At 33.4% G+C, this 23,831-nt stretch overlaps 1 protein-coding gene across 1 annotated transcript in view; it reads right to left on the reverse strand.

Moving 5' to 3' along the window:
• Window positions 1–6,809: 6,809 nt before the first annotated feature.
• The window catches only part of MEOX2 (mesenchyme homeobox 2), a 65,343-nt gene continuing 48,321 nt past the window's right edge, over window positions 6,810–23,831 (reverse strand). Inside the window, exons 2-3 of the mRNA XM_025993348.2 lie at window positions 23,412–23,584; window positions 6,810–8,219 (exon numbers count right to left, since the gene is read on the reverse strand). Of these exons, the coding sequence (XP_025849133.1) occupies window positions 7,995–8,219; window positions 23,412–23,584 (398 nt within the window). The 3' untranslated portion in view covers window positions 6,810–7,994. The remainder of the gene's footprint in view (window positions 8,220–23,411; window positions 23,585–23,831) is intronic.

The raw sequence follows: 23,831 nt of genomic DNA on the forward strand, positions 1-23,831 counted from the left end.
GGAACTAAGCAGAAAGTTAACTAGAGCTGATAAGAAAAAACAATTTTACTCAAAGGGGTAGAATGTGACAAGCAGTGCCATTTTATATAAGAAAATCAAGTGTTGCCTATGGGAAAGTAGAGACCTAAAACAAATGAGGGAATAAGTCCAAGATATATGTGATGGAAAAGCATTCCAGGCAGAGGGACCAGGAAATGCAAGACCTAATGAGAGAGAGAGGAGTACTCAGGGTGGCCAAGGATAGGCAGGAAGCAAGAGTGGTTAGAGCTGAAGCCTTGCAGAAGAAGTATGAGAAGATGATAGGAGTCACCACTTTGTGGTCAGATCTGTCTTGAGGCCTAGGTAAGGGTTTTGATTTTTATTCTAAGCCATCGAAGTGTGTCGTGTAAAGGAGAGACATGAGCTGATTGGCTTTTTAAAAATGTCTACAAGTGTATCATTATGGATTACAGCTTTCACTTGAAATTTTACATTTGCAACTCACCATGAACCACTTACTAATCTGATTTGCATTTTAAAGGAAACAGTCTTGCTGCAGTGTGGAGAACTGATTACAGCAGAAGAATGGGAACCAGGAGGACAGCTATTTTCATGAGTCAGGTTTCCCTAAATGGTTTAAGTGGGCACAATACAGGACCAATTCTTCTGTCCTCTTGCCTAGGGAACCACCTAGAACATCAAATGGCATGACAGAGTCACTGTTTCATATGGCTTTATTCATGAAATTGTTATTTTTAATTGCAGATGACCGTTCTTTAACTTTGAACATGTTCATCAAAATTATTTTCAACACCTTTAGAAGTCACTTTAAAATTATTTTTTATGATTGAATTATTGACTAGCAAGAATGACACAAAAAACTTAGGTGAACTCATATTGCTAAAAGAATGACTTACAAGAAAATTTCCTTATGATCTAGTAAAATTCCATGTAATAGTTTAACAAACTTTCAAAATCATGTATTTTCAAAGAAACAACAATAAAATAATAACTAGTGATGTAGAAAAGATGTTAGGGTTCGAAGCTGATGGCCAACAAAGAATTCTTGAGATATCTTTGGTGCAAAAAAGGCGGTTTTATAAAGCACAGGACAGGACCTGTGGGCCAAAAGAGCTGCATTGGAGTCATGAGGAGTGGCCGATTATATACTTTCAAGGTGGGAAGGGGTTAAGTCTCTAGGAAATTTTGGAAGTAGGTTTCCAGGATCTTGAGCATGCTAGCTATTGTTGAGAAAAGGTCATTTATTACTGACTAATAAAACCATGGTAATGAGACTCGTTCTGTGTCTAAATGGTGGGTCATATGCTTGGAGGATGATTGCCAAAATGTATCTTGGGAGGGTGAAGACGAAGTTTCCAAAGGAATTTTTTATGTTAAAGTAGACTTACAGGATCCTGGGAGTTGGGCTAAGATTGTCTCTTGCTCTTAGCAAAGTATTAACATTGAGGCAGCTGAGTTCCTAGAGGAAGGGTCGCTCTGCCTGTTTCAAGGACTTGCCAGTGGGCTATATAAGTAGTAAGGGAGTTTAATTTTTCTTTTGCCTTTGTTTTCCAAATGAGTGATCAAAATAAATTTCCAAATATGGAGTGTAAATGATCAGAATCAAAATTGGTTTTGCTACAGTACCTTGAAAATCTGCTGGCAGAAATAAAATGATAGTTGAAAACACAGAAATTGTGAGTCATATGTGTCAGCCAGCCTTTGTTAAGCGCTCCTTTTCTTAAAGATGATCCAGGTGCAGCTATGTCTGCTCCTACCCAACACTCAGGGGATAGAAGTGAGTTTTTGCATTGATCAGATGGAACTGGAATGAATAAGCACACAAAAATGCTGAATACACCAACATTCCAAATGTGATTTAACGTTAAGAAATATGCTAACAGGGGCACCTGGGTGGCTCAGTGGTTGAGCATCTGCCTTTGGCTCAGGTCATGATCCCAGGATCAAGTCTCGCATCAGGCTCACTGCAGGGAGCCTGCTTCTCTCTCTGCCTATATCTCTGTGCCTTTCATAAATAAATAAATAAAATCTTTAAAGAAAAAGAAATACGCTAACAAAAGTCAGTAACATAATAAATAAAATGATGGACTAGAGCAACATGTAATTAGTATACAAATATTTGTTGACTAAATTAGTGAATTGAAATGAATTAACATTAACCAAATATTTGCTAAGGTAATCTGGAAAAATCATTTAAAGAAAATTTAAGGTAAAATTATTTTGAACAAATTCCTTGATTTACAGATGTCCTCTCTTGGAGCCACAGGGGCTACATTCCAAGACCCCCAGTAAATGTCTGAAACCCTATACATAGACTGTGTTTCTTCCTATGCCTACACAACTGTGGTAAATTTCAACTTATAATTAGGCATGACAAGTGATTAACAACGAGTAATACTAAAATAGAAGAATTTTAACAGTATATTGTAATAAAAGCTACATGAATATAGTGTCCCCCAAAATATCTTATTACAGTGTACTCACACTTCCTAATGTTGAGAGATGATTAAATGCCTTTGTGGTGAGGCAAGTGAGGGTAGTGATGTAGGCACTCTGAGGTAAAGTTAGGCTACTATTGACCTTCTGACAAATCATCAGGAGGATCATCTACTTCCACAACTGAAACTGTGGAAAGCCAAACCACATAAGGGGTGTCTACTGTACTAATTCTGTAATATCAGAATGTTAAATTACAATACAATGTTAGCAAATCCAAAGAAAATTAAACCCTGCACTCAAGAAAGTGAAAGTCATGCAAATACTTTACTGGCATTAGTAGTTTGATTTTTAAAAAAGATTTTATTTATTTATTCATGTGAGACACACATAGAGAGAGGCAGAGCCACAGGCAGAGGGAGAAGCAGGCTCCATGCAGGAAGCCTGACATGGGACTCGATCCCGGGACTCCAAGATCACGCCCTGAGTGGAAGGCAAATGCTCAACCGCTGTGACACCCAGCCATCCCAGTAGTTTGATTTTAAATATGTAATTTAGGTGTGACATTTCATCAAACTGGGCAAGTAGTGATATATTTTCAAAATTAACATTTGTACTAAACATAAGAAAATAATATTTAATGTTTTCAATTATCAATGTCACACACATGAAGAAACATAATCCATGTTTAAATAATTTTGGGATAGTGTAATTATTCCTAACCATGTGCTTTATTTTTCATTCAAATCAAATATGTGTTTATAGCAGTTCATTTGTTCATAAAGAACAGAAATATGAAAGTACAGCCCAAACTTGATATTACTATATACTCAAATCACTGTTTATCGCTCCTTATGTGAAGCAGAAGTGATAATAATTTGTATTTGCAAATTCATTGTCTTTTAGAAAATTTTTTAGGAAAAACATATATTTTTTAAAATATTTACTTATTTATTTATTTATTTATTTATTTATTTATTTATTTATTTGAGACAGTGGGGGAGGGGCAGAGAGAGAGCAGGAGAATCTCAAGCTGACTCCGTGCGGAGCATAGAGCCCGATTCGGGGCTGGATCTCACAACCCTGAGACTGTGCCCTGAGCCGAAATCAAGAGTCAGAATCTTGACTGACGGAGCCACCTAGGTGCCCCTGGAAATCATCTCTAACAGGAGTAAACAATATTTTAATGGAGATTTACTGAGCTGGTTAAATACATTATGATACCATAGAAATTTTTCTCGATTGTTTTCTTGACCTTGGTTTGAATCTGGATTTGAATAATAGCTATTAAGGAGAAAAATAAGCTATAAAAAGAAAAAAGGGTAACCTCTGAATGTACCCTTAAAATATTCAACCATTTTAAATGCCAGGGTAAGAATATTGTAAAAATATATAATAGACAATTACTTAAAGAAAAGCCATATTTAAATTCTGAGATATGTATTTCTAGGTTTGCCGAGTTTGCCATAGCAATTTTTTTTTTCTGGACTTGGTTTAATCCTTTGTCTACTACCTCTAGCATTGTTTTGCAAGAATTGAAAGCAGAAATGTTGAGGTACTCATGAGAAGGCCTATTCTTCAGTATTCTGGTCAGCTTTTGGTAGGAAATAGGGAAACATAACAAGAAACTCCACTTTTATAACACTTTTGTAAACACTTTTACTTTTTGCAGATCAATGCTGCAGATTCCTAATGTGCATAAGATTTGGAATGTTTTGAATATCAAAGTAAATGTTAGATTTTAAGTAGCTATTAATTTATTTTTAATTATGGACTGCATTTTACTGAAACAAAACAAAAGGAACTGCCAAGAAAATATAATTACAATATCCCCCAAGTAATTCAAGAACTATACCAATTAAGTATTCATGTTTGATAGCATTGTAATCTAAATACCTCTCACCTCAAATATTAACTGAATTATCTTAATGACATCTTATTAGAAAATAGGTCATGGCATAAGTGACTATTCTTAAAAATCATCAGCCTAAGTATATTTAGAAATAAAGGTGGAAACATATTACAGTAAATATTTCTAGTCACTAACTTGATACTCTATGCTACTGATTTTATTTTAGTTCCATAGGTTCCTCAAAGCTTCCCTAAGAAATTAGCATTTGCCATTATAATTATGCTAGTAATTTTTTAAAAGGTTATTGGAAACTAGTAACATTAAGAACATAAAATATTTATTTTTGTAATTTACTTGTTCTATTTGCCCTTCACTCTTATCCTATTATCTCAAGGAAAGCTCTTATTTAATTTTATGAGCCATTACTACATTTATTTTATGTAGTCATTCACCGAGTGTATTAAAATTGTGTTGGGGTTATTTTAGATGCATGCAGTTCTTAAAAAAAAAAAAAAAAAAAAAGGAAAACTAAGGTCTTAGGTCTCTGAAAGGGAAAATATAGGCTGACAACCCTAGGTAAATATGGGAAGTAAGGGGTAATTGGGGTCATGTTAACAATGAGTTAAAAATATGTGGATCAGCTTTTGGAAAAACTTTGTAGTGTTTCATCCTTCTGAATCCTGCTGGAAAAATCGCTCTAACCATGATTCCATACTATTTTCAGAGAAAGGTACTTTCATGCTATTATAAATTTCCACAGAGCTACAAGTTCTGAGACAGAATTACATGAAAAAGGCATTATGTGAAAAGATACCATGGCAAGCCAGGATCCCAGTGTATAATAAAAACCGAGTTCCTTAAGATTTTGCCATTTCTGGAGTAAATTAAACCTGATAGTACATGAGAATATCTTATTAAATTTCCTATGAGGATTTTAATTCTAGAACAAAGTTGGCATATTATCTAGCAAACATAAGCACCTTGTTTAAGATAGAAGAATACAAAAATGCTCCAAAAAGATAGCAAGTTCTAATTAAAATTAATCTGGCCTGCTTGTTTACTTGTCAATGTGTTGTCATTGTGCTAACATGTTTCAACATCTTATATGGTGATCATTTTAATCTATTATGAATAAAATGATGCCCCCTTTTGGTCAGCCAGTGGTCCATCTTGCCTAGTGATTCTTCATGGTCTCTGGAGTCAAATTTCATTACATCATTTTAGAAGAGTTCACAACTCTCTAATAAAGTCCACAATGCAAATGCCTCACATTTCCTAACTGTCATAACTATTCAGAATCACTTTTTTCTTACTCCATTTATCTTACAAAATTGTAATTCTCATATCTTTCTCTTTGGCCACAACCCTTAGCTCTCTCTTTAGCTACCCCTAAGCAGTCTTTTCCTCTTATTTCTGGAAATTATTTTCCTGCCGCAATGAATTATCCTCCACTTTGTCCCTATTGAACTCAATTCGATTTATATCTTCCCACTTCTTCAATTTGTCAAGATGTTTTGAATTTAAAGCTTACAATAAGGAAAGTCAGTCCACCCAAGTAGATGTCATCAGTACAAATATACTTCGTATTCATTCAAGTGATTGATAAAAGAGTGTTTGTTTTATGCCTGGAAGGTGTCGATGTAAATGGTCTCTGCCCACATTGTTAATTTAGAAATGTTACTAACTGCTCTGATAACATTTATTACACAAAGGGAAAAATGTGATATACACAATCTAATTTTTTAAAATTTCTTGAATACTCTACATATCATGCTAGACTAAGTAAATTGAGATCATTCAAATCTATTTTTTTTTTGTCAGTCTGACCATTGTAAAACAAATGAAGTTAATTAAATAATGAGGTTTTGGAAATGTTTACTGATTAGTTTCTATTCTATTTTGAATTAATTAGGGGGGAGAGGAAGCTGCTGGATATTTCTAAATATTTTAGGTTACAATATGGAACAAATGAAAAATAGTGTTTATAAAGTTATCACTAGAACTTAGATATCCAATGCATGTGTAATCATGCACGAAACAAAAATACATCAGTGTAATCCTTAACATTTTACATTGGTAATGTCTATTAGAATTTAGATTGGCCAATTTAGCTTATTTTCACATATAAAACACTGGATATTTTAACTTTGGAACAATCCATAGATTCATATCTAATATATATAAGTTTCAAAATGTGTGACTGCTCCCTTTACCACATTGTAACATATACTGCTACTTTTTATCTTCTTATCTTTAATTTCACAAAATACACATAAAAATCCATTTGGCATTTTCTTCTAAGCAGGAAAGTAGCTTTATATATATGTATTCTTAGATGTTCTTTGATTACCCAAGGATTGATTTTTTTCATAGTAAAAAATGTCAGAAACCAGAGAAAAAAATATAGATGATTCATTTATTCTGATCATCTGGATATACATAAGTGCAGATGTATTTGGGACTTTAAGTATTTACATTAAAACGTGTAAAAATTTAGGAAATCACAGTAGGGAGACCAAAATTATTTACAAAGGATCATTTATTAAACACCTTTTTTTTTTTTTTTACAAAATACAAAGATTGTTGTTCTGCATGAATACATCATATATGAAAAAATAATGTTTTTACTGAATCTCATTTGAAGACATTCAGAATTTTATCTTCTACCAACGTGAGGAATCAATTTTGCTTTGCAACTTGTCTAATGCCAATACCAATCAAGGGGATACCTTTTTCGTGTTAATTAAATCATATAACAGCTAGCATTTTAAAGAAACAAAATCAGACAAAGTCTGTCATACAAAGCTCTTTCTGTAAGTTAACTGATTTGCCTATGATCCTAAATTTTTTGTCAAGCTATAAGATAGGAAGAATTGAGGAGCTAGGTAAGTTTTATAATAACATATTAGCAGCAGTTGATAGAAAATGCAACATAAGATTTGTTTTGTCTGTGGTACAAGAATATGTCCTATCAGACTCTAATGTATTTTTCTCTACTTGAACACAAGTAAGCACGTGCGGATTGTTTCTGGGATGACAAAGTGTATAAACAGACAGGAAGCTGGTTCTGGTTGTCATCGTGAGTGCCTGTTTTCATCAGCTAATATGAATGCATCGCTAAACTTAGTGAAGACAGGAAAATGACTTAAGGGTAATATATACAGAGTTAAAATACATTTTTTATCCACTTAAGAGTGATTTCAGGCACTGTGGCTATTCAGGATAAAATGTTTCATGGTTTATTCTTGATAGCAATTTAATTGTCAGTGCAAGCAAAAGCAAATACCTGCCCACTGTCATACACATGACCTTGTACATCTGGAATGTTCAAAGCAAGTTCATCTTCTGCATCTTCACTCTGGAGGCATCTTGAATTAAAATGTCTCATAGTTTGCTCTTGATAGCAATTTAATTTTCAGTGCAAGCAAAAGCAAACAGACCTGCTTACTGTCACACACACGACCAACACATCTGGAATAGTCTAAGCAAGTTCACTTCCATCTTCACTGTGGAAGCATCTTTCATAAGCGGCACTTAGTGTAAACCCTTTATAAATCAGAAAATGAAAAACAGACTGGAGATGCCTGAATTTAATAATATTAAAAAAAATCACTGTCCTAGTGTTCTCTCTGTGTAAACGATGTTTGAGTAAGGCTTGCCATCACAACATTTCTTTCCTGAGAAGGGAGCCAATCATCTCTGTGTATCATAAGTGTGCATGCTCTGAGCTGTGATCACTGTCGTGGCTGTCTTCATTTGCTAGAGAGTCCCCTGTCTGCTGGAGGGTGGCTGCACCAATCCCCGAGAGCTCTGAAGGGAGAAGTGTTCCTTTTTTCACATTCACCAGTTCCTTTTCTCGAGCAGCAGCTCCTTGTTGTCCTCCTTTTACTCTCTTCCATTTCATTCTCCTGTTCTGGAACCAGACTTTCACCTTTAACAAAGAAAAGGAACAAATAAAAGAAATAAAAAAAAAAGAAAGAAAATGAAATGGCATTTTTCCCTTCCTTTTTGGGTCGTCAATGTAAAAGTAGCCCCTCATAGACTTGGACAAAGGACACTGTGAAGCAGTGACTATGAAAATAAATGAGCACTGAATTTAACCAGATACCATATTTATGATAGTAATTTAAACGTTCAGAAGATACTTGCAAAGTGCCATATTTCATATTTTATGACATGCAATATAAAAAAATAGATGGGAAAGAACTCTGTCATTTGGGGTTGCTCAAAGGTACTTGGCTTTATAAAGAGTTTCTATGAATATCAGCTAACATCTAAATTATTATCATGGTCATACTTTTTTTCCTCCCAAGTTCTTTAACCTCACATCTAGCTATTAGATGTGAGATTAAATTCCTGAACGAATTTAAAACATACTCAAAGAGCCACTGGTGAAGCTACATCATGAAGGACCATTCTGTGCCACTGCGGTCCACTGCTGCATTCACAAAGCTTTATGCGACCATTCCAGCTCAGTGTGAGTGCTCTTATACCCTATGTATTTCGAACTATATATATTTCACATCAGTTTTGTAAACATACGTTTACCTTCTAAAATTTAATTGAATAAGTCTAATAGAGTACACATATCATAAAACAAAAAATAATTATGCATTAATTGACCATTTATTTTCAGAACCAGAAGAGAATTGACATCATTTCATCTTGTTTTGGAGGAATTTTATGTTCCTTTCACATTGCTTTGATCTGTCTATTCTACTCAAAGTTACCACAAGCCTGAATTTTGTGCTTATCATCTCTAAGCCTTTACGTAACAAGCAAAGATAAACAGCAGTTTGTGTACAACATGTGACCCGAAAATGTACTGTTTAATTTTGCTTATCAAAATGGAATGTTTCTAACTACAGGCTTCTTGACCTATATCCATGTTGACTCAGGAGCCCACAATCACTCATTCTTTATGATTTCATACTCTTCTGCTGTGTGAATATACCAGTTTATCCATTCTTCTGTCCATGGACACTTGAATTCTTTTCTTTTTTATTCCCCTTTTATAAATGATGCTGCTATAAACATTTTCACATTTGTGTTCTGATAAACATATGATGGAACTTCTCTGAGTGTATATCCAGGGTTGCATCAATGGTCGCAGAGTGTATGAATATTCAACTTAACATTATAATGCAGAAAAGTGTTTTCCAAAGTTGCATCAATTTAACTCCCACATACACACATAGAGTCAAATGTGTAAGAGTTATTATTGATCTACACCTATGTCTCTGTTTGGAGTTACCAATTTTTTTCCATTATGACTACAAATGTTATCTTACCATGTTCTTCCTACTTTACATTTCCTGATTACTAATGAAGTAAAAGAACTTTAAAATGATACTTACATCTTCTTCTGTGAAATGCCTCTATATGTCTTAATTGCATTGAATTTTTTAAAAGATTTTATTTATTTATTCATGAGAGACACAGAAAGAGAGAGAGAGAGGCAGAGACATAGGCAGAGAGAGAAGCAGGCGCAATGCAGGGAGCCCAATGTGGGACTCAATGCCAGGACCCCAGGATCACACCCTGGGCCAAAGGCAGACACTCAACACTGAGCCACCCAGGTGTCCCTGCATTAAATTATTTTTAATTTAGTTTTTCTCTACAGATGTTTAAACTACGTTCTGAATGATAAATTACCACTTTGCACTTAGATGGCTGCTACTATATTCTCTCAATTTATAGTCTTTTTTTTTTTCCCTAAAGTATCTTTTGGTCAGAAACCCTAAAATTTAATATACTCAAATTTATCAATTGCTATCACTTTTATGTCTTCATTAAGAACTCTCTTTCTGCTGAGGTTATTAGATATTCTTCTATGTCTTCTTCTAAGAGTTTTAAGGTTCAAATTTCAAACTGAAGTGCTTAATCCATGAAATAATTGACCTTAGTATACATTGCAAAGAAAAGATCTAAATTTATTTTATTCCATATGGATAACAAGTTGCCCAAAACTATTTTAAAGAGTCCACACTTTTTCCAGTGATCACTATTTCAACTCTGTCATAAAACAAGTTTCCATGTATGCATAGCTTTATTGATGAATTCAATTTTCTAACTCTATGACCAAATCACTGTCTGAATTTTTACATTTCATAATGTCTTTATATCTGGTAGATATAGTTCTGTTTTAGTCTACTTCAGGAATATTTTGAATATTCTCCATTTCCAATTAAGAAACAATGTCAATTTCTGTAAATGCACTGTGCTAAAGAAAAGGTGAAGAGAAATAAATTTCCAAAAATGTATTTATGTTAGTGGTCTTCAAATCACAATACTTCTTCAAAATTAGTAGTTTCCTCAGATGTTTGTACCAAAAAAAAAAAAAAAAAAAAAATTAACTAACACATTTCTCCACTCTGGATTTTCACTGATCTATGAAGCCATAATTGAACTCTTATAATCATACCTTACTCATACATATATATTAATCCATGTGGTAATTTTAAAAAAATAATAAAATATTGAAAAATATCGTTTAAAAACTCAGAAAATGTAGTGAAAGAAGATTTATTAAAAACTAGTTGATTGGGCTGTACAGCTGGCTCAGTCAGTGTAGTATGCAATTCTTGATCACGGGATTGTGAGTCTGAGCCCCATGTTGGGTGTAGAGATTACTAAAAAAAATAAATAAATAAACTTTAAAAACAACAACAACAACTGATACTGGCTGATGGGTGTTCATGTGTTATTGTTACTTAATAACTGAATGATCAGTAGTTACCTTTTATTATATGCCTATTTAAGGCTAGACAACTATACTATAGGTGTTGTATATAAAATATTTCTAATAGTCACGATTTTTTCCAGATATCTTTAACATTATTCCAATTTTATAGATAAGGAAGTTGAGACTCAAAGGTTAAGTAACTTGTTTAAGATTACTCAGAAGGGGAAATAGGGTGCCAGAATTTAAACCTGGGGTGGTTTGGCTTCAGATTAGGTTTTTGTTGTTACTGTTCCTGTTATATTTCTTTTTTTCCCCCTGTTATATTTCAAACTCCTACATTTTAGGTATTTAGAATAGAAAAGTAAAGCATATAAAATATGTGAACTCCATCCATATGATTACTATCATTCATGTAATTCTCCTACTTGATATAATTAGGTTTGTAAATATGACACTATTTCCTGTACTATAATTTAGGTAATTATACTACTCAATTTAATTACCTTTGTAAGCTTGACATTGCATGTTGCATTAGATCTTTTCCACATGAGTTGTGTTCTACTCCTGGCTTCACTTCTGAGTTTCTGTGTGAATTTGAGAAAATTATACTTTTTTCTACCCCAATTTTCATATTTGTAATATTGGAATAATGAGCCTTTCAAGATTCTCCATAGGGACATTTTCTCCATGGACAATTCCAGATGGAAGAAACACATCATCATCATTGTCACCAAGAGCTGAAACATTCAGTCAAAATAATCTTGGCAGAAAATGGGAGGAATAGATTTCTTTTAAAATCTACACTTATTTCCTTTTCTGGGAGAAGGGGTACAGTAATTCTATAATAACAGTATAAGATCTGTTATATGCAATTCTAAATGAGAAAAATGTAAGAATATGGTATTGATTTTAGAAGTTTTATAGGTTATTTTGTGTTGTTTTCTGTTATCATGTGAAATTTTGCCACTTCAGTTTTTAAAAAACAGACTGATAAAATACGTTTATAGTTTTCAATGGTGGCTATATATCTATACATACATTTATGAATGATGCATAAAGACACATACATGTAGATACATATGAAAAGCATTTGATACTTATACAGTAATTATATACTATTTTTCTTTAGAGATTAAATTACATATTTGATACCAGAACTCAATGAAATTCATAACAGAACAAAAAACAGCAACAAATACATAATGGCTACATCTTATAAATATTGAACGAAAGAATGCAAAATATCAAAAGTCAGTGTGTCCAGACTTATTTCCAAATATACTATAAAATTTTGAGGTGAATTGGAATGAGAAAGATTTTGGGAAAAAGCATGTTTTCCACTAGCAATATAGTATTAAAAACATATCTACAACAGTAATAGATTATAAATCAATATTTCCATTAGAATATTAATACCAAAGTATTATTAATAAACAAATTTAATTTAGTATCATTTTATATTCTAACTTCATTGGTTGAATTGAAAAAAAGAGCTTTTGTTTTGTTTTATTTGTAAGTTAGCTAAAGTATTAAAATGTCTTCATTTTTTAAAAATAAACATGCTATTTATTTTGATTAAAAATTTCATGTGCATTTCATACAATAATCTGCATTTATAAACTAGACAGAGTAAAACTAATCTCACATTTCCTTGGTGACTTTTTTTAAGATTTTATTTATTTATTCATGAAAGACACACAGAGAGAGAGAGAGAGAGAGAGAGAGGCAGAGACACAGGCAAAGGGAGAAGCGGGCTTCATGCCAGGAGCCTGATGTGGGACTCGATCCCGGGACTCCAGGATCAGGCCCTGAGAGGAAGGCATCGCTAAACCGCTGAGCCATCCAGGGATCCCCTCCTTGGTGACTTTCAAGCTCCATTTATTCATTCATATACTTCATATTAGTGAATGTCTAGCAACAGCTACTGTGTTAGATCAAAAATAGGAGGGCTTAGAGTGAGAAATGTACAAATAAATAAGACAAAGTCGCTGCCCTCAAGACATTAAGAGTCAAGGAAAAAGACACATAAGTAACAGTTTACTGACTGTATATAAGAGCCTTTGATATGAAGATTAACTTCATATTTTACAGAATATCCTTAAACCATTTGTTGTTCTAGTTGGTATCATTGCTAATTAACTATTAAGAGATTCTCCCAATGGTCCATGGTTAGTAAACAACTCTACCCCTACAGTCAATGTTCCACACTGCAATACTGACGCATAATTATTATAGAAAATTATTTCTTTCCTCTGGGAATCTCATGTTCTTGATATTACTGGCATCCAAAATTTTTGTCCTAGCTACCTAGAGCAATACCGTAGGTTCCAGGAAATTGGGCCACCAACATTCTGCATATAATTAAACAAATATGTCCATCTTGGAGCATAATATGAAAATTTTGTGAATTTTCATTATTTTGGGAGTCCTAAAGCCAATCTTATCTTGTAGTATACAATTTCTCCAGAAGATACTAGATAAGTGAGGTTTTTGTTTTTGTTTTTGTTTTTGTTTCTTCAAATATTTCCTTTTTCAAGCTTGGATCTATGGGCAAGATTCCATACAAGATGCATTTTGTTTTGTTACAAAGTATGATTAACAACTCAGATAAAAATAAATTTTAATCCCAAGAATTTGAGTTATGAAAAAATACTACTATTCATGAAATCAAAGCAATATGTAACAAACTTGAGAGACTCCTAATATCTATGCATACAGCTAGCTTTCGAAAAATATGCATATTAAAAAGTAACAAATATATAATAGCCTACTGTGTTATAGTAGTGAATATTTAAAGTGCTTGACTATACATCCTACTTTTTAGAACATTTGCTTAGCATGAAGAAGTCATGATACTTGATATCCCTTAGTATTTACATTGCCTGGATGATCAAACTAGTTTAAATAAACAGAAAAATCATTTTTTCATATATTGACTGCTTTTACTGAAGAAAGCAGCCAAATGTCAATTTGTTAGAATGATGTATTTCAGAATTTGGAAATCATCTTTTTGTCCTTAATAACACTGTGAAATCAATGCTGCCATTTGCTAAACATTTGTTTTACCTTTTTATTTAATTTATGTAGTCATTCATATTACAGTCTTCTATATAAAAGTCCATAATACCTGTCCTTTCAGGGCTCACAATATATCACAGGATAACACAAATGAAATATGCATCTGCAACTGCCACACAATTTTCTAAGATGGCCAGAGGCAAAGAAATTGATAGCATGTTGGACTACATAAGGTCATAACCCATATTTATATAACACCATAAATGTCTGTCTTTTGAAGAAACAATCGTAACACCAAACATCTGGATGAAAACTGAATATTTCAGTGACATATCTAGAGGTTTCTAAACATCTGGAATTTGTAGATTTAACATTCTAACTGTTTTCATTTGTATCTGGGCACTTGAAATACTGTAGACATTATCTAACAAATATTTATTCACAGCTTTACCACGTAAAAACATGTGAAGAATAATTTTATAAGTACAATTTTCAGATTTAATCACATGCCCTGTGATTAAATTTGGTCATGGCAGCTGATCTAGTTAGCCAAGGTAAACACACCCTAGAAAAACTTACCCAAGTAATTCAGTGGCAAAGTCAGAAGTTGAACTGAATAATTAGAACCAAGAATGCTCCATAAGGTAAGGATGAAAAATGAGGAAAAGAAATACTCTTCCTGCTTGAATAGATTTATATCTGATTAAGAGAAGGAATCCCTCAGCTATTTCCAAGCAGTGTGTGGTAGCAAACAGTTGACAGTGCTGTTTCTACAGCCATGCAACATGGGGTTGGGAGGTATCAGTTTGTGTGTGTGGGAGGATGAAGGGTATTAGGATATATTCCATGGCCAAAGCCTGAATTCTTGTTTAGAGGGCTGCCTTTCATGATTATCCTCTATTTTAGTATAATGTTTAGGACCAAATGAATCATTTCCTCGCCTCTCTAGTTTTTAGTTTCAAAGCCTCCTTTTTTTTTTTCTTATTTAGAATACTTGGGAATTAGGTTTACCAATGTAGTCATAAAATATTTACTATTTTGCATATTTTGAAACAAACTGAATACACATTAGCTATTGGGAGCCATAGCAAATTATATACTCCAAAAAAAAAGAAAACTTTTTTGAGGCAACAAATAAAATTCTCCATATTAAATTGTATGTTATGGGTATTATTACAAGCCAATATAGCACAGCCTCCTTTCCAAAAATGCAACCAAAGTAGCCATTTACATGATGAGCAAAATTCTCAGAGGAGTGATTCCTTTTAATTGACTTTTAGGAATGTCATGGTAGTAATAGATACTAACAACAATACCTCTGTCTGTCATACCTGAGGAAATTCAATACAAATGTCCTATTTGAATAATATTATAGTGAAAATTTATTATTTCCTAATCCTACTTTTTATGTATTTTAAAAGTAAGTATACCTTTTAGTTATTTTAAGTGAAATATTGTTTACCTAAGCATAGTATGAACATATGACTTTAGTAAATTTGGGTGGAAATATCAAAACTAAATTAGGCACCTTTGTCCTTTATTTGGGTTAAAAAATTCCTGACTAGCAAATCTTTAATACATAGAATTTGTGTATCCTGAGCCACTACTGGTATTTATTTTGTTCACACCATTAAGATGAACTAGAATGATGGCCTTTGCTCTCAACGTTTTGCCTAATCTCTGGGATGATGTTTAACAATAGCAGTATATCACAACCAGTATATACCATTTTGATATGGTATATATGGTAAATGGGCAGACTCTTCTAGTCATATCTAATTAAGGGAAACTCCTCAAATACAAATATGTGGTTGAAACATAGGAATACACTATTTTTATCAAGACAGTAGAATAATAGGCAACTTCATATGGTTCAATCTAATGAAATTAATATTCTGATTATTTCCAGACAAGCTTAAGTTCATTATTATAATATAATATTTATGAGCCTTCACTACACTCATCATTTCATTTATTAGATTTAGGGATCACTTTCTTATATCTAAGATTATTTTAAGAAAGTGTAATAGTAATTACTATCATATTCAAATGCACTGACCACAAAAAATAGTCAATAACCTAATATCTGGAGAAAGTTCAAAAATTTAAAAAAAGGAAAAAAAAAAAAAAACCTGCTCAGAGGTGCCTGAGTGATTCAGCCAGTTAAGCTTCTGTCTTCCACTCAGGTCATGATCCCGGAGTCCTGGGATGAAGCTCCATGTTACCCCTGCTCAGGGGGGAGTCTGCTTCCCCCTCTTCCTGTGGCCCTTCGCTTGTCTTTGTTCTCTCTCAAATAAAATAAATAAAATTAAAAAAATAACTTTCCAGCATTAAAAATGAAAAATGATAAAGAGATTTGAGGCTAAAAACTATTCCAAATTGAATGCATTTTTGAGGTTCTCATGACGAGTGATGGAACTATGACAACCAATTGGTAAAAAGTCTTTAACAGCCAGATGCTCTACAAATTGTTCTCTTAGGTCTGTATTTATTAGTTTATAGATGTCACAGACCATATGAATATACTGCCGTATAAACATATGTCAATAATAGAACATCTTGGGCAGCCCGGGTGGCTCAGTGGTTTAGCGCCGCCTTCAGCCCAGGGTGTGATCCTGGAGACTGGGGATCGAGTCCCACATCAGGCTCCCTGCATAGAACCTGCTTCTCCCTCTGCCTGTGTCTCTGCCTCTCTCTGTGTCTCTCATGAATAAATAAATAAAATCTTTTAAAAAATATATAATAGAATATCTTTTTAGAACTGAAAATATCCAGCACAAAACTGGCTCCTCAAAATTTCTAGAAGCTTCTTAGTTTTAGAATTCCTTTAGATGACATGAAAAAAATCACATGTATGCAAGGACAGTGTGGAAAAGGAATAATCTTTCATAGTAGAAATTTCTTTCTCTAGTATTACATTTTAAAATGGTGATCTTGTGATGCAATGCACGCTATGTTTCAGAATGTTAAGTTGACTTACTGATTAAGCATAAATTTATACATTTGTTTCCTTATTGAAGAAATTGGGAAATAAAATGTGACAATCTGAGATTAAAAAGAACTATCCTTATTCTTTCATTATATCAGTTTGATGAATGCTCATAGCAAGAATCTATAGAGCAAGTTTAATAAAGTTTCTAAAATTGTACATATATAAACATATATATATACACAGACATATATGTGAATGTATGTGTATATATTCATATAGATACATATCTGTATTTGCTATCTCTATCCATCTAACATTTAAAAAATTGATTTGTTATATATTCTCAAGGCTATATTAATAAAGGTAAGACCTTATTTTTCAGAAATTTTTTTCTACATTATTTCATGTTGGGTATTTATATTTGTAAATTATTAGAGATCAATTGCTTATTTCTCAGTCTTCTACTTTATACAGGTAATATCTCTAAAAATTGATTTAGGAGAGGGTTAATTCATTGAACTTTTCTTTATGGATCTTGTTTTATAATTGATTGTCTTACATTATGCTTCTTACACTATAGCCTTTGTTTTGTAGTATGTAAGATAGTTCTGCATTTGCCTTTTAGACTGTCCATTGTCCCAGGGCACCTGGGCAGTTCTGTTGGTTAAGTCTCTGACTCTTGATTTCAGCTGAGGTGGTGATCTCTGGATTGTGGGATGGATTCCTGTGTCAGGCTCCTCACTCAGTGGGGAGTCTGCTTCTCTCTATCTTTTCCTCTCCTTCTGCCTCTCCCCCTGCTCACATTCTTTTTCTCTCTAAAATAAATAAGTAAATCTTTTTTAAAAAGTAAAGATTGTAAATTGCCTATCTGCATTTCTTAAAAAAAAAAAAAACCACAATAACAGCAGTACTCAGGCAATACCACTTTCCATTACAAATGAAGTTTCTATCATATTCCACCATCAACTCCTCCACCTTATGCTAATTATCATTTTTCCGGTAAGAGTCAACTCATGTTAATTTTTTATTTTTTTACTTTTATTTTTTTAAAGATTCTATTCACCTATTTGACAAGAGTGAGCCTCAGCAAGGGGAGGGACAGTGGGAGAGGGAGAGAGAGAGAGAGAGAATCTCAAGCTGACTCCTTTCTGAGCACAAGACCTGACGTGAACAGTGATCTAACATACAACCCTGAGATCACGACCTTAGCCAAAGCCAAGAGTCGATGCACAGCCAACTGAGCCATCCAGGAGCCCCACATGTTTAATCTTTTAGAATAGCAGATACCATAATTTAAGCAAAGAAATGTCTTATTGTTACTCTAGGTGACTGTTAAATACTACTTTAAAGAAATGAGGAAATATTCTGACATCATTGGCTATACAAGTAGTCCTGAATTACCTTAAACAGACAATATATCTGGTCATTGAGAATAATTTATTAGCTAAATAACTAAAAGTATTTATAAGAATTTGTAGAAATAAACTTGCAAAGCACAGTATTGTATAAATTGATGAGCAAAAGTCAAAACCAGTGTTTATTTGGCACATGGAAAATTCTCCTTCACAGTGATCCAAAAAATGGATGCCTATTTTGAAAATACTTGGCATTGGGCCATTTAATGATTTAGGAGTAACAAACAAAGCATAATCCGTCTCATTTCCACTAATGAACTATGATCCAACTAGGTGGGATTTTCCATTTACCTTGGGAGAGGGATCCTGAATTTGGTTTGTTTATTCCAGTAATCTTTGCTAGTTTACAAATCTGCAACATTGCACCTTTGATTAGCTTTGTGAAATGAAAGGATCTCCCATACTTTCTATATTTGGCAGTCTTGGCCATGTAAAAATGTCCATTTTGTCACTCCTGTTATAGTTTCATGCAGCTGCCTTCTCTCTTCTTCCCACTGTGAGATATTTAAAAATTGGCAGCAGCTTTCTCCAAGTGTGTCTGGATGGATGAAAAGGCCAGAATAAGCATGTCAAATGTAAAAATACCTTGGGACAGGAGGGTCTTTAGACTGACTGGCCTTCAAAATATTCCAGGTAGCTCTGCCAATTGAGGATTATTAGCTGTTGATTGAGAAGGGTAGACAAGAATATATTGTAAAATGGAAACTCTTAAGTGAGAAGCTGGTAAATACTGGAATGGTAACTGCCACACAACAGCATTATATAACTAAAAATATATGAAGCTCGACTGTGTTCTAGTATCTCCATTTTTATTTAGCATAAAGTAATTTTCTTTAATACTTAGGTGCTAAGGTGGAATAACTTCGTGGAATGAGCCTCTTTTTCTTCTTCTTCTTCTTTGACCAGATGGAGTTCAAAGGGGATTATAGACTTCCCTGACCTGTGAAGGCATTGCATTATGGGAGAAACAAACATTAAGAATCTGACTTCTTTGTAAAATTACAGAACTATTCTTCAGGGAGTGTTGAAAGTTCAAGAACCGAGTGATAGTTAAGGATTTAACGTATCTTACTTTTTTCCTTAAAGGAAATCTAATCATCATAGCAAATATGTTTTATTTATAGTAAATATTTATAATGAAATGTATGTGGCCTATAATAAAATGTAGTAAGTATATTGATTAGTGGTATCAACAAAGTAAGAGTATTTACAAATAACATATCAGTTATACATAGGTATATTTCATAGGCAATTATATAAAATTCCTACATGAAAGTATATCTAGAGACTACTTCTGATTATAAATTAAGTTTTCTTTTAGGAGAAAGTTATTTCTGTAAAACTATTCTGCCATAAATTGTTATAGATTATTTAATATTAATTTTTTTCTCTTTACATTATACACATAAAAGTTCTGCCTTTGCATTTGAGTTTTGAAAAGCTTTTACAAGTCAAGAAAAAATATTTTAGCAGATTAAAATTTTTATTAAAGTTAAGGAAAACACTGCTCAATATGGAGTGAGATCTAAGTCTCAGGTTATTTTAAAGTATGGAAAGATAAATTTTGCAGAATGGAAATGGAAATGAAAAAAGTACATATCTACAATTAGAATATTTTACATATGGTAATCCTGAAAAAGGGGTGCTATTTAAGAATATATAGGGCTAGGATAACAGATTACATAGATAAGCAGGCACAGCATTGATGAAAAATTAAAATAATGGAATTGCTATGTCACAATTAAAAGAAGATGAAGGAAATGGGTTTAGTTTATAATTCTACATTTATAACTTTAAAAGTCCAAGCTTCAGAAAAAACTGAAAATATCTCACTGGGACAAGAGCTCTGGCATTTTGGAGAAATATGCATTCAGACTTTCAAGAATAGTAAAATTGATGACTGATAGCATACAATATTTTTCTGATAAATTTAGCATAGTAAAATCCATCCCAGAAAACATACATAAAGTCTTCAGATTCTCAGTGTGAGATAGTTCATGTTATATAAAAGTCTAGGAAAAAAACAAACATCTGGCATAATCAGGGAATGTTCTCCCCTTCAACTCTGTCATTCCTCTCTTATGACAGTCAACACTCATCACAATTGCTAGTATTTGTTTAATTTTTGCTTCTTCCAAGAGTTCTAGCATAGACTCGTCTAGCTTATTTTAGCAAGATTTTATTTCTAGCATCTAGCTCAACAAATGTTTGTGCTACAAAATAATTAATTCACTATGCCTTGAATGGCAAAAAGTTTTCCCTCCTCTGATTGACAGTTGTGTTTTTCAGTTTATGCTAGAAATTCTTTCATATTCATTATAACACATAAACCTGAGTAGAAGCAAGAGAAGTTAGCTTTAATTTCCATTTTGTGACTTAGGGAGATTGTTACTTGCCTAAGAATCCAAATTCCAATGGAAAATCTAGTTGTTCTATTCAAATTTTTATAATAATTCAATTTTTCTCACTGTCACAATAGTGGCCCTCTGAAGACTTAACTTTGACTAGGAATTTGGATTCCACATGTATGCATCCCCTTTTCATATTAACCTGAAAAACTGGAAATAAAGATTTATAGGATAAAAAAATCTTCACGATACAAAATTTCAATTCTTTCAAAATCCAATTATATCTCAAGATTTGTTTGTTTTTTCCCCTATGACACTATAGTTAGATCATTTCAGTAATGGCCTCCAACAAATGTCACCTTCCTTCCATATACCCATTCCTTAAATGGTCTCCTTCTACATTGACACTGTGTTTGGTCATATGACTTGCTTTAGACAATGAGTCATCAGTAAATATAAGATAACGAGAGTCTTTGAAAGCCTTGGTCCATTGGAGTTTTTCTTCCATTCCTGACAATGCTTCTATCCCCATTTGAAAAGTCTGAGAGCCTATTAGAAGAAAATGAAACCACATACAACAGAGACAAATGTCTCAGCTGAGACTATTTAAACCAACCAGCTCTTCAAACCCAAACCCACCATGTGACTACAGCTCTATGAGAGATTTAGGTAAGGTAAGCAGCTTAACTATCCAATTGAGCCCAGTCAAAATCCCCGACCACAAAACTGTGAGCAAATTGAATGCTGGTTATTGGTTGAAACCACTATGATTTTTGAATGTTTGTTACATAGTCAAGGCTAACTGATAACAAAATTGAAAAGGGACCTTTGATAAACAAAAACAAAGATTAGAATTGTATGTGTGTGTATTTTGCTTAAAATTACATATCACCCTTTTCCATAAATGACAACTCAGGAAGACATACCCAAAAATACCTAAAAAATTGCCAGACCAAATTTATAGAATTGCTTTTCTAAAAAGAAATTATTTTAAACCATAAGGGAAACTTCTGCTTTATAATCAGAAAATCACAGGTAACCAAGGCCATCCCCAGAATAGCAAGCACAGAATCTTCACATTCCCTCTTGACTAAGAGTATAGTACTGCATCCCATTATTTCTGTAGCTTGGAAACAAGTCTTAGCTTGTTTCCTTTATGTACCATAGAAAACATGGTTGCATTTCCTAGAATTCACTGTCTATGGATAAGAACATTAAAATATGTAATTCTTTCCCTCCCTTCTTTTTTTATCTGCTCCCAGTTTTAAAAAAAATGAAAATAAAACAGATGTCCAATAATGTAGATTTTGGATTCTCCTTTCCAGCATGCCAAATGTTGTACACTTATGGAGAGGAGTTTGTCTGTGAAGTTCAAGGGAAAGAAAATGTTGTGCTTCACAACTTAGGCACTAGTCATAATATTTAATAAAATATAAACTGCCAATAAATAAAACCACATAAAAGTGTCTCTCTCTATATTCCCATTCCCCAGAAATACCCTACAAAAGCTGAAATCCAGAAATTAACAGAAGGAAAGCAGATGATTTAAGAAACTGGATAAAATAACTTGCTATCCTAAGATAGTATTCATACGTCCACACCCTGTTGGTATTTCTTTGGTTCCGATGGGATCCCTGGAGGAGGTGCATACAGTGAAAGGAAATGAGACTCTAGTCCTAGGAGTGCCAATCATAACTGCACTGTCCATAAAGATGTTTGGATTTGCCTTTCAGGAATGTTTTTCTAAAGATTAGCAACTGTTAACCATCAGTAAGCTAGATTCTCCCAGGGCAAATCAGAATCCATAAAAAGAATGCACTGGGAGCACTACTGGAGCAAGTAAAATCCAAGAAAGAACCTTTTAGGTTTTATCAACTGGAGTCCACAGATCGTTCATAATTGCAAAGTGTTCTCTAAATGAGTCAATGTCAGAAATTTAAATTTTTGAGACCAATATCATTTCAAAAATATTTGGGAAATATTTACGAAAGACCTATGGGCCCTTGATCCCACCATTTCCCAGCCCCCCTTGAACTTAAGTGGCACCACGGATGATTTCCGGACCTTGGAGTATAAATGGAAGTGACATGGGTCATTTCCGGGTGAAAACATTTAAAGGTCAGTGCATGAACCTCCACCTCTTTCTTACCTCCTGTGGTTACCAAGGACACCACATGTCGAGATGCCAGAGAGTCAGCCTGGGTCCGTGAGTGAGTGATTGTTTATAATGCTGAACTTGTAAAGTTAGTATGGAGAGTGAGCAAATAGTGAACTTTTTTGTTATGTCATGGAGGTCTGGGGGTTAATGTGTTACAGCAACATAGCAAACCCTGTCCTGAGCAATAGAGGAAACTAATATGGGGTTGCTGGCTTTCTATTATACCAAAATAAGGAGATTTTAAAATATAAGCAAAAAAGAATTGCTCACTATATGCCATCATTATATACAAGAAATACTATTTTTAAACCAAAATATATAGGAAGGACACAAATACAGAATAAAGAATGATACCTTAAACTGAATAAATGTAGTTTTCCTTAAAAACACTGCTATCTTATCCTTAATTTTGCCATTTTGCTGTGCCAAAACTTCATCATGGAACAGAACACCTGTCTTACAAATGGCATTTAAGAACCACAGATCTAGATATTTCAAAAATGGCGAGAGAAGATTGTTGACTCAACACAATTAAAAATACCATATCACAACAATGTCCAACTTTACCTGTCTTTCAGTGAGATCCAGATTCACTGCTATCTCATATCGCCTCAGTCTGGTCAGATAATTATGATGGGCAAATTCTGCTTCAAGTTCTCTGATTTGCTCTTTGGTAAAAGCTGTCCTTTCCTTCCTGGGTTTGCTATTGACTTCTGACTTGTAATTTCCTTCCTGGGAATCTGGGGGGAATGTAAGAGAGAATTAAATTGACTTTACTCATTCAAATGCATACAATCATATCATTCATACCAGAAGCATTTACTGAATAACTACTTTTTCAGGTACTATGTTAGATATGGAGAAACAGAGAGCAAAGACAGAAGACTGATCTCACAACAGGATAAGATACATTTCTTACTTTTTCGATATGCTCTCATGTGACTCAGCCTAATTGGCAAAGTGTCTAATATTCTTTCAAAATATGAA

The sequence above is a fragment of the Vulpes vulpes genome, chromosome 7, assembly GCF_048418805.1.
Source record: "Vulpes vulpes isolate BD-2025 chromosome 7, VulVul3, whole genome shotgun sequence".
Taxonomy (NCBI): Eukaryota; Metazoa; Chordata; class Mammalia; order Carnivora; family Canidae; genus Vulpes; species Vulpes vulpes.